This window comes from Dermacentor variabilis, chromosome 4 (genome assembly GCF_050947875.1).
Source record: "Dermacentor variabilis isolate Ectoservices chromosome 4, ASM5094787v1, whole genome shotgun sequence".
Classification (NCBI taxonomy): domain Eukaryota; kingdom Metazoa; phylum Arthropoda; class Arachnida; order Ixodida; family Ixodidae; genus Dermacentor; species Dermacentor variabilis.
Window position 1 is genome coordinate 178,116,493 of NC_134571.1, and position 11,097 is coordinate 178,127,589.

The window sequence follows — 11,097 nt, forward strand, 5'->3', positions numbered from 1 at the left end:
AGGCTCGCAATGTGATCTAACGGGAAGAGGAGAAAAGAAGGCTGTGAGTGACGACATTGAGGACAATTTCTAAATCTATGGGCGATTCTTCACGCCGATAGTACCCCGCTTTGACCGCAACATGTGCCTTCAGCCTCCGCAAACTGTCGTGCCATTCCGTTCGCGTATTGTTCGGGCAGATTTTGGTACAAGTTATCATCCCGAAAAGAAAGGCATTAACCATACCGACGATATCGTCGTACAAATATGCCAAGAATAACTCATTGGCTAACCTTCATCTTTGCGTCTTCAAGAAGGAGAGCCAGATATACATGAAAACTAGATTTCTCGACGATTCTTAGTCCAAGTTTCGGCTCTCGGAGTCCAGCTAGTTCACCGGTTAGGCGTTGAGTGCTGTTGTATGGAACCGTTTTCGTGTGGGGCATGAGTGGTTGTCGCCATAGTGTACGGCATGCGGCTACGAGACCCTGCGGTTACATGCTCTACGGCGCTGTAATCTATCCACGTATATGTGATCATCTAATATCTTCGTGGTTATTTCTGCTTCGAATTTGATAGCTGCCAAATTGTTACCTTCCTCCGCATTTACTGCTGACTCCGTAAGCGTTCTTCAGAACGATTCTATATGTTGACGCTTCACTCTTACCTCTAAGGTGGTGAGCACGATGGTGATAACCTGAACGGCAGTGGAACTCTACATTTTGGAGATTGGCCAAAAGTTGGGCGGATTTCATAAATATACAAGCAGGATGAACTTAACAATATCTAGTGATAAAAAATAAATAAATGAAAGGATGCTCGAGTAGATATATTAATTTCTTGCACAGTCATTCTGCAAGAATAATAGTATGAGAACCTGTAAGAAGTATCATCCAAGAGACAAATGCCTAATATGACCAATGAGATTGGGAATAGAACCGCCAAGCAATTACATGCCCTATTTTGCTTGTTTGCTTACTCGCTGGTAATGGCTGATACCGACTATAGCGGATTGGCCTAGCCATCTTAAAAAAAGACAAGAGAAATAATTCAGGAAAAATTAAAAGAATTATAAAATAACATAAATGATTAGGAAGTCCACTAAAAATCTTTTTGAAACCATTATAAGCACTTCAACGGCTGAGCAAGCACCCTTGCAACATGGGAAAGGAGAGGAAGCTCCAAGAGAAAGAATTTCAATTATTGTAAAATTCACTTCAAATTGCCTAAGTGCTATTTCTAAAATATTCTTCCCTGCATTTGTGAACCGGCGACCGAATAAGAATAAGAAATAATAATATTTTGTCTTCTTTATCGCATTATGGACACAGCGCGAAGGTGGCCAGACGAGGCCTGTGTTGATAAAATCATAAGGCAGCTATTTGACAACCTAAGTGAGTGACAGTTACTTCAGTTTACTAGTTAGAAAGAATGTTTTGCGCCAGGGGAATGGCAGGTGTCGAGACTCAGCAAAATTATTTACGGCTGGGTTTAACAATGCAGGCGTGATAGCATATGACTTGAATATAGCTGCAGGGATGTATGTCGACGCTGGAAGTGCCGAGAGAACTGGACCCTTGCTAGGCTATCTGCCGTTTCATTCACGAATAATCCTTTATGTTAAGGTACCCGGGCTTGTCTTACTCATTAGAACTGAGCAGATACTACAGAATGGAATTCATGCAAAACGTGAGAATCCCTATTGAAAGTGAGTGATCAACATAACAACAATGAATCTGTTATTGTGACAACTGATGAAGTTGTTGAACTTAGTTTTCATAGGCTAATATCGCCGCCAAGAATTAAGCCAGGAATGCTGGTATAGGTTTGCCAGCCTTTCTGAGTCCTTTTATCCGTGTTTATGTAACTTCCAAACCACAGTTGTATAGACCTTTTTCATGTTTGCAAACAAGCAGCGCGCGCGTCCTATTGGTGCTCCTCAGACGCTTCCGGTCGAGCAACTTCCGGAAGCTTGGCTCTCGTGTCGAAAGCCTGCACTGCGAGCGCGCTGCATGGTCTCCGTGCGCATGGTGGAGGTTTTTTATTCTATGTGTTCGATATTAATCGCTTGCACCTCTCAGCACTGTGGCTATCGGACATGTCCAGCGAATATTTTAGAGGACTGGACAACGCTGCACAGCATCGCTACCAAGACAAGCTGTCCTTCGAAGGCCAACAGCTGCCGGACCCGTTGGACGACGATGTCGTGCAATTTTCTTTTTCGTCAAGCCCGAGAAACTTTCCGCCTGTCACAGCAGCGGATATTTTCATGTATTTAGTGGAGGGCGTTTGCTTCTACACAAAAGAACAGTTCAAGAACCACAAGATGAGTGACGCTTACAATGCATTCTTGAGTGGGAAAGTTAAGCGTGTAATGTCGTTCAAGGCAGGCAAGCGCGGAGTCGGCGTCGTCCTCTTAACTGCATCTGTGGAGGCCAGCCAGCTGCTCTCGAAAACATACCGACCGTGGTGCGTCGTCAAAGACGATGGCGCTGTTGTAAGCGCTCACTGCACGTGCATAGCAGGGTAAGTACAGTTTACTGCCTACTCAAGCGCACGATTTACATTACCACGACCTTAGGTGCCGATTTGTCTTAGTCCCACCGTGGTATCTTAGAGGCTAAGGCGTTGCACTGCTAAGAACGAACAGTGGGTTCGATTCCCGGCCACGGCTGCTGCATTTCGATGGGGGCGAAGTGCAAAAAATTGACCGCCCTTCCACTACTGTGAAGAGGGGTGCAAGCGAAGCTTGTGTTGACTCATTTGTGCTACGAGCGCGTGCCGAGCACGAGCGCAAACAGAGGGGCGCCAACGAGCCAGCTGCGGAATATTTCCACTCCGTGAAGATGGTTAACCAGCGAAGCGCAAACGTACGGCCGCGGTGTTTATATTAAAGTATTTAACAATTGCGAGGTTACACACACGTTCGGCTGCGACGGCGAGAACGACCTCACTGACCGAGTGCCCGCAGTTGTCGCTTGCGTTCGATGTCTCGAGTTTGTTCGGCAGCGTTATTAGCAGCATTCGCGCGCCATTTCCACTTGTGATTCTCCGAAGTTAAATGGCTTAAAAATTAAATCTGTCCGTCACGTAATACAATGAATGGCTCATATTTCCCTTAAGCAATGCCTCATACCCCCGTAAACGCGGCCTCCCCATTACGGCGACAAAAGAAGTGAAATTCCACGCTCGTATGATGAGCGGTGACGGAGCCAGCTGTGGAAAGTAGACGTTCTGGCACGTGAAACTCCATCCATCATTATTATTTGTCGTAAATTGCTAAATATGGGCCTACATTTCTTGTTGCAGGAATTAGCAAAATTTAAATAATTTTTAGAGTTTTACGTGCCAAACCCACGATATGATTATGAGGCACGCCGTAATGATTGGACTACGGAATAATTTGGTGGGGTTCCTTAGCGTGCTCCTAAATTTAAGCACACGGGTGTCTTCGCATTTCGCCCCCATAAAAAGGTGGCCGCCGTGGCCGTGATTCGAACCTGTGTCCTCGAGCTTAGCACCGCGACACCTTACCTGCTATGCTACCACGGCGGAATAAAACTTAATGCCAGTTAACGCGAATCAAGCTATGGTAATGCACACTTTATGCATTGTGGGCTGGATGTTCAATACCTTGCACATTTATCGTGCAAGTCACACTGCAGTTAATGCAGTGGTTTACCAGAGAGTTGTCGCTAACACCTAAAGCGCACTTGCCCTTGTTTCAGACTTGGAGAATGCTGCACACACGTGGCTGCCCTTTTATTCAGCATAGAAGCAGCCATAAAATATGGGCTGAACGACCCTTCTCCAACTGAGACAGCGTGCAGGTGGTCTGAGGTATCCAGGAAATCTATGGTGAGTTTTTAAAAAATTTATGGATGTTTGGTTTCCCCAATTGGTTTCCTTTGTAGCTTCTTGATATAATCATGGTGGATAAAATTGTGAAGGAGGCGAGAGTAAATGGGATAAATATTTACAAGCGTATTTCAGTAGACAGACATTTCACACACATTCGTCGTCTTCCATCAATTTGGAGAACACCGCACTAATCAATGTTCATACCCCTCCATAACAATATTTCTTTCATAAAATTGCAACAATGTGTATTTTCAGGCAGCCCCAGTCAGCGAAATAAACTTTTTCAAGGCAAAGCCTGGACAACAAGTTCCTGAACCTGCCCCGAGGCAACAAGGGTCTATACCAACATGGAGCTCTGATCAAATGCACAGCTTCTTGCAGCACGTCAAGGTAAACTACGAGACTTGCATTACTTCTAGTGAAAGTTCACGCACTATTCAAGCTGTCATAAGCTACATATTCAGCATCAGCATACTTTGGTACACCAAAACCTAATCAAAAGATCACATGCTGCATACTCACTCTATTTCCAACACCTTATCTTATGAAATCATTTATTACTTTCATACAATCATGCAGTGTTATTGGATGTAGTGGCTATCTGTTTTCTATGACACATGACAGACTGTGGTCTGGCTACATCAGTGAATCTTTATTATTGGTCTCTTTCACAGACATTCGCCCCCAGCACACTTGTGTTGAGTTGCGTGACAGACAGTGAAAGCACGGATTCTTCTCCCGAGACTGCTGCAGAAGAAAGGAAGACCAACCACCAGCACTGTTCATCGCAATCAGCAATAGATGACATTTACAGCAACATTGACTTGAATACTGCAAAGAATGTTCAGCTCAGTAATGAATGCTGTGAAGAAATTGAGCAGTCAACCCGTGGGCAATCACGGACATTTAGATGGACCCACGAACGCAAAGGCAGAATAACGGCCTCAGTTTTACATCGTGTGCTAGTTTGTCGTAGTGGCGTCAATGGCATTGTGGCTGAAATCATGGGCTATGTAAAGGCACCTAGGGTTTCAAACATCTGTTGGGGTGTGTCAATGGAGCCGAAGGCCAAAGAGGCATTCATATCGCAGGAGTCAAAAAAGCACAAAGGGTTTCAGTTAACTGAATGTGGTCTATTTGTTAATGAAAGACTCCCTTTTCTTGCTGCCTCTCCCGATGGAATTGCCTCCTGTGAATGTTGTGGGAAATCTGTGGTAGAGATTAAGTGCCCTGCATCTCTAAAAGGTGCTCCACTCAATAATGCTTCAAAGCATCTGCAATATTTAAATAATAATTTGCAGTTAAAGCATGACCACGCATATTATACGCAAGTACAAGCCCAAATGGCTGCCACGAAGCTTCGCCGAGCCTACTTTTTAGTGTTTACAGGGCAGTCCCTTACAATTGAGCTTATCAGCTTTAATGAATCATTTTGGTTGCATGCAGAACTTAAAGCAGCAAGCTTTTTTTTTACCCATATTTTTCCTGAACTGCAGACTAAACAAATTCTGAAGCAAATAGAATGTGCCAAAGAAACATGTTACTGTCACGGTAAGAAGTCTGGCCGCACTGTTCAATGTTCACTGTGTAAAGCAAACTTTCATTTGAAATGTGTTAACCTTAAACGTACACCAAAATCATGGATGTGTACTAAATGTCAAGTGGAACTAGGGCCAGCTAATGTAAGCGCACCAAGTGTAGAACACCATCAAGAAAGCTAAAACAGAGCTGTGGTCTTTTTTCCATAAAACTAAACCATTGGAGTTTAGCAAATTCACAGCCTACAACACTCTCCAGACATTTCACTTGCTGATGCAATAATGAAAATATTATGGCCATTCCTCTACTGCAGCGAGACTGTACCAAAGTGGATGCAATATGTAATCCAGTAGTAAAAGCAATAAATATTGAATATATATGCTTTGAACACCACTGGCTGCTTCACTTTTTATTTGGCAAGCAAGACAGCTTATTTTTTCAGTTACATACAGCAAGGTCTTTATGGTTTGTGTTGATGATAGGTGTTTGGAGATTCACCAGGCCACTACACACAATTGCCAACTTGTCAATGGTGGCATAGCCTACATCCCCAGCTCTTTTTATAAAGTTCACAGGAAGGATCATGTGAAACAGCCTAAATGATTTCAGCCTCTGAATTGATCGCTCGACGTGTATGCGGACACTGGAAATTTTTCTTGAAGTGGTGACCTCAGCCCCAGGGAGTTGTGCTCGTTTCTTCGTCAATGAAGGCATCAGCAGGCTTGCACCTCGAGCACCAAACATTTCTTCACATCTGAATCCTCTGTCTACAAGGAACACATCCCCTTCTTCTACCAATTCAAGCAGTCCGCTATGTTGCGTCAGCTCTTTGTCAGAGACCCTCCCGCCCCATGCTTTAGAAACGAACATGATTGATCCTGATGGGGAAATCACCACAAGAAGCTTGACTGTGTTGTGATGTTTATAGTTGGAATACGTCTGGCTTCTTGCTGTCATAGAAGTGGGTCTCTCGATAAATATTTCTGTGCAATCAATTATGCCCCTGACATTCTTGAATGCAGCATCTCTGAATGCTTCAGGGCACCTAGATTGCAGTGTTCTACGAGATGGCCAAATCAAGAGCTTCTTGAAGTTCTCAGCTAAGACATCTAGCCACGAATGAAAAATCCGGCTTACAGAAGTTACAGAAATGCCAAAACGAAATGCTAGATCTTCCGTCAGAAGTCCCAGACGCAGTCTCATAAGCACTAAAATAAGCTGCTGCTCTGGATCCAGGGCTGTTCGAGTTGTTGGGCTCCAGACAGACAGAACCATTTGAAGCAATGCAGCAAACATTTCCGCAGGCACGACACCTGTGTGGAACTTCACAGCTTTCTGAGACTTCATAACAATGTCCCTAGTTTTCTTCCGAATCGGAACTGGCTTATTCTTCATCTCAAGCTCTGCATTTTTTTTCTTCGCAGATGCCAGCTGTTCTTCTAAACAAGCAACCTTATCTTTCAGTGCTGCATTCTCTAAAGTAAGAGCAGATATATCAACCATAGTAAGCATTGTCTCTGTTTCAGCTTCACAAGAACCTTTAGTGTAATCCTCGAGGCCGACATTACTGTCAGTTATTGACGATGTTGCAAGGTCACTTGTAGTAGATACACATATTTGCACCTTTGCACTTTTGCTCCCCACTGCAGGTCTGCTCGCTAGCACACTGCGCCTCCTTTGGCCACGCTGGTACCGCTGAAGTTTCTGGTTCGTGTTGCCTTGAACACGGTATGGAAATATTGTAGGGACATAGTCCGGATGGGTAGGGTCAGACGACGGCCGGCCTGGAAAATAAAATTGTCAGTTATTAAAAACATTCAGGGTCAAGCGCAATATTGAAAGTTTAGCTAGGAAGAGATGAAAGTCAACAGAGCTACTTTGCCAGAATTTGTTTTGCAACTGACCATGCTTGCTTGTATTGAACGGCGCCAAGAAGGCGGCAAGAAGTGAAAAAACGGATGGTAGACAGCACCGAGCACATTTTACGTGCCTGTAACCTTCGCAGCCGGCTCGCGATTTTTCAAGCATGTAACACGGGTGTCACGCGGCGCACTTTCGATAACGATCAAATCTCTAAGTTCAGATTGGTTCCGTTGTGCAATTTGCGGAAAGGTGTCGATCGCAGTAGAGAATTTTGATCCGGATCGGGCTCGAGCGACAGTTGCCGTGTGACACCGGTGCAAAATGCAAAGGATCAACTAAGATATTCGAAACGTAAAATAATCAGCCAAGACTCCTCCTAGCTCCATTTAATTTACTACAAAATGGCCCTTCTACATTAGGCACCCCCGTCGCGCTAGCTTGTACGCGCGCAGTGCTTGACACTGCGCGATTTAAAATACGATCAAAACGCACGGATTAGCTTTTCGCTGCCGCAAGCTGCGCTACAAAATGGCAATGGGCTTTTCCAATACTCAGCACTACATTATTAGTTGACAAGCAGTGATCTCGCATCGCCTGAAATCTTAGTAGATATTGCTCGCGATAAGCGGATGTACTAAGCTCACGTAAACGCGCACAGCGTTGCGCGCGGCATTCGCAGCACCAACATTCTCGTGAACGATCCTCGCAAGGCGTACAACAAAGCGAGATTGCATAGTTACCTTCAAAATGCGCGGTAAGTGAAAAAACAAAATACTCACCTTGAATGAAATGAGCAGAACAAATCTGAGAGCTGTTTATAGGCACCCATTTATCTCTTCGCACTGCAGCGATCCACGCGTCCCGTCTGTCACTTTCTCTAGGAAACCTGAATGTTCGCACTTGCGAAAGGAGATTGGTGCCAGACCGCCGGCTGCATCCAGGTACAACACAGCAAGGCCCTCGTTGGGTTTGTCCAAGCGCGGATGATAACTGTGGCGAGAACATTTCGCGAGCAGCAGCAAACGTGAACCACCGCAAGAAAAACACACAACAGCCAAGGACGCCGGAAGTTTCTTGGGAGGACATCCGGTTTGCGGCACGCTGGCGCGCCCTGGCGGCAAGCCTTCGTGAAAAAGGTCTATAAGGTCAGAAATCCTAATCGAAAAAGACCAGTCAGGAGCAGGGGAGAAAATGCCAATGTTCGACTTTTCTTGCTATTTCAATTCCTGTGTCTCAATGTTTGTATGTGTCACAAGACAGATTAAACGATCTTCTAACGACCCATGTAAGGCAATTTAGGTAGGTCCTTGTGGTATCTTAGTGTACATTGACACCTTAGCGGCCGCTGTGATATCTTGCCAAAGCATCATTTGGGCCTGTCAATGTTCCATCCTAATTACGAAGCATACATATTCTACCAGTGTAGCTCTAATGATTAAAACAATAACTTCAGTCTGATCGGATGCTTGGTATGACTATCTGCTGCGACAGTATTGATTCTTTGTTAAAGGAATTAATCAATGAGAATTATGTTCAAAGCCATGTTCTTTTCTAGCGTATTTCGCCGCGGTGTACAGGCGTACTTAAATAAAAGCGTACAGGCCCTCTTGATAGAAATCGTAGTAGTGGCTTAGTGCACCCAGTCGTCTCGATTACCTCCTTCGCAACGATATTTTGCCGCGCGGAAGCCTTTGCAATGCGTGGCGCCATCTCTCGTTGGTAATTGGTACCGTAGAAAGCACTACGGTCAACTGGGGCGCCACCTAGAGCCTAACTAAACAGAGGCGGCGGGATCTTTTTGATGTTTGCTGATTCCTTTCTCGCGCATACCTCTACTACAGACTGGACGTCTTCGTAGTAAACCCGAGAAGAAATGTCACACGTCTGCATGGTCAAAGTGGCAAATGACTTCGGTAGCTGTAAGAGGTCTAACTTGATGTGCTTCACTAGGCATCCGTTATTTAGGCTATCAAGAGAAGAACCACCTAACTTGAAGTTGGCTAACAGCGAGCAGCAAGTAATTGCAAACGCCGCCACCATGGCGGCACTAAAAGAAGTGTGAAACTTTCGAGACAGAGTTGACAACTGTACTAATTGTTCATTGTATTGAAGATTTGCTTTCTTTCGTAATTGCCCAAGGAAAGACAATTGATAAAGTATAGCAGTCAATCTCTTCCTATGCCTCGCATTGATAAGAGAAGAAGGAGGAAAAACTCAGAACCACATTTAAATGGGTCTAAAATGTCAGTTGACCGGGGGCCACTTGCGGTGGCCAGAAGTACTTGGATCGTGGCGACTGGCTCTGCCCGCTGCGTTACCCAGACTTGCACTTCTGGATGCGAGCTGAGCAGCGCTTGGGGAACAACTAAAATAAATGCGCAGAATTAGTTTTGACATTCAACGAACATGTGGAATTTTTTCTACTATATCTGTGATGCTCAAAAAAAAAATCCCTGGTTGATTTGGCGTGGAATGACCCTGCTTCAAAGTGTCTGCTACTGCATCCCGAGCGTACCTTCGAAAGCGCTCGATAGGTGGTTATCTGGGGAACTTGTACACGCGGTGCCGTGACCACGAGCCTGCAGCAGCCCATCGCCATAGCCACTAAGTGCGTAGCATGGCAGACAAATCTCACACGCTCATTTTCTGACGTTTGCCAGCATATATTCTCGCCTGCACTTAAAACTGCGAAAAGTCAATCAAATTTAATTTAGAGGTTTGTGAACACGGTGCATTTCTGTCGAAAAAATGACCTTAAAGGGCTTTCGCTACTTTGCCGCCTTCCCAGATTAACTTGCAATTGACTTGTCTACCTGCACCACATCCCATCGCTTCAGCTATGGCACTGTTTTTCGACTTTGATCCCTTCATACTTACCTGGTGCTGGGTCGGCGGTGATCACCGAGGCCTCGGCCCCGTGCAGAGGCCTCGCCATTGCACTGCGGATGGCTGAAGCACGCCACTTCCCCAAGTCGGGGTAGCTGGAGCATGCAATTTTTGGTAGTGGGGCTAGGCGTGCGCGCCAGCCCTCTTTACGAAAATCAAAAGATATTGGATGTGTTCTAGGAAAATGCCGATACAGCTTAGATGCATGCAATGGAAGTTCGAAGGGAGCCGTTTGGAAGGCATACGGAACGCTCTTCTGCTACGTGACACCACCTTGCGGCGACAAGCAAGACTTGAGAAAAGCACACATTATTTGCGATTTGCGCACTGCGCAGTCTTTGCGCTTGAAAACCTATGAAAAAGGAATCTTTTGCTGGGGCGCTCCTATCTAAATACATGTAAAAGGAGAATTCGTTTTTCTCACCAACCACTGCGCCAAATTTGACGAGGTTTGTTGCACTTAAAAGAAAGCTTAAACTCCAGAGACTGTTGGTTTTAAATTTTTGATTTACGTCGTCAATTATTTATTAAAATTCGCAAAAATCGCGAATTTTCAAAAAGTGAACCGATCAAGTTTGCAACTCCGTAACTCAGCAATGATAATGATACCACAATTCTGTGAATTGCTTCTAATTGCACATCTAAAGGGGCCAAAACCGGTATGTTACACATTAATCTCAAAAGATTTTGCAATATGGAAATACAGTTTTTGCAGAATCCTTGTACACAACGTAAAAATTCACTAAGATATAAAATGACATATCGAATTTGTCCGCTTTCGATGATCTAATGGGTACCGTTAACAGAACCGCGATGTCTGTTCTTGATGCAGACCTATTAATTTGCAAACTTTGTGCTTCTATATTTTCCAATGTCTCGCATTTTCGAAAATCTTTTTAACAAAATTCTGGCCCGTAATCGGAATTCCGCTACGAACAGTCACTGAACTGCAACAAATTTATTTAAAAT

General features: G+C 44.7%; 2 protein-coding genes and 1 non-coding gene across 5 annotated transcripts; 2 read left to right on the forward strand and 1 right to left on the reverse strand.

Annotated features, from left to right (window-relative positions):
- Positions 1–2,077: 2,077 nt before the first annotated feature.
- On the forward strand, positions 2,078–5,767 carry LOC142579968 (uncharacterized). 3 transcript variants are annotated; one of them, XM_075690660.1, is made up of 4 exons: positions 2,078–2,505; positions 3,708–3,837; positions 4,096–4,230; positions 4,529–5,767. In XM_075690660.1, the coding sequence occupies exons 1-4, from the start codon at positions 2,078–2,080 to the stop codon at positions 4,559–4,561; spliced, it is 726 nt and encodes a 241-aa protein (XP_075546775.1). In that variant the 3' UTR covers positions 4,562–5,767. The 3 variants fall into 3 exon arrangements, 2 of the variants coding, with proteins under 2 accessions (XP_075546775.1, XP_075546774.1); XM_075690659.1 differs by lacking the exon at positions 4,529–5,767 and having other exon boundaries at positions 4,096–4,410; XR_012827516.1 differs by lacking the exon at positions 2,078–2,505 and having other exon boundaries at positions 3,481–3,837; positions 4,515–5,767.
- Positions 4,309–8,364, reverse strand: LOC142579967 (uncharacterized). The gene is made up of 2 exons (XM_075690658.1): positions 8,022–8,364; positions 4,309–7,163 (listed from the first exon to the last, which is right to left on the reverse strand). Exons 1-2 carry the CDS (start codon positions 8,326–8,328, stop codon positions 5,818–5,820), a joined length of 1,653 nt encoding a protein of 550 aa, XP_075546773.1. The 5' UTR covers positions 8,329–8,364; the 3' UTR covers positions 4,309–5,817.
- Positions 8,365–10,111: 1,747 nt separating this feature from the next.
- Positions 10,112–10,273, forward strand: LOC142580564 (U1 spliceosomal RNA). Its single transcript, XR_012827786.1, has one exon. It is a non-coding gene; the product is annotated as a U1 spliceosomal RNA (small nuclear RNA).
- Positions 10,274–11,097: the final 824 nt, after the last annotated feature.

Excerpts from the sequence above, each read along its gene's own strand:
- LOC142579967 (XM_075690658.1), bottom strand. The coding sequence starts at position 8,328 with ATGTCCTCCCAAGAAACTTCCGGCGTCCTTGGCTGTTGTGTGTTTTTC. Across the intron at positions 7,164-8,021 it reads TTCTGCTCATTTCATTCAAG|GCCGGCCGTCGTCTGACCCT; the intron begins GTGAGTATTTTG and ends TTTATTTTCCAG.
- LOC142579968 (XM_075690659.1), top strand. The coding sequence starts at position 2,078 with ATGTCCAGCGAATATTTTAGAGGACTGGACAACGCTGCACAGCATCGC. Across the intron at positions 2,506-3,707 it reads CACTGCACGTGCATAGCAGG|ACTTGGAGAATGCTGCACAC; the intron begins GTAAGTACAGTT and ends CCCTTGTTTCAG. Across the intron at positions 3,838-4,095 it reads AGGTATCCAGGAAATCTATG|GCAGCCCCAGTCAGCGAAAT; the intron begins GTGAGTTTTTAA and ends GTGTATTTTCAG.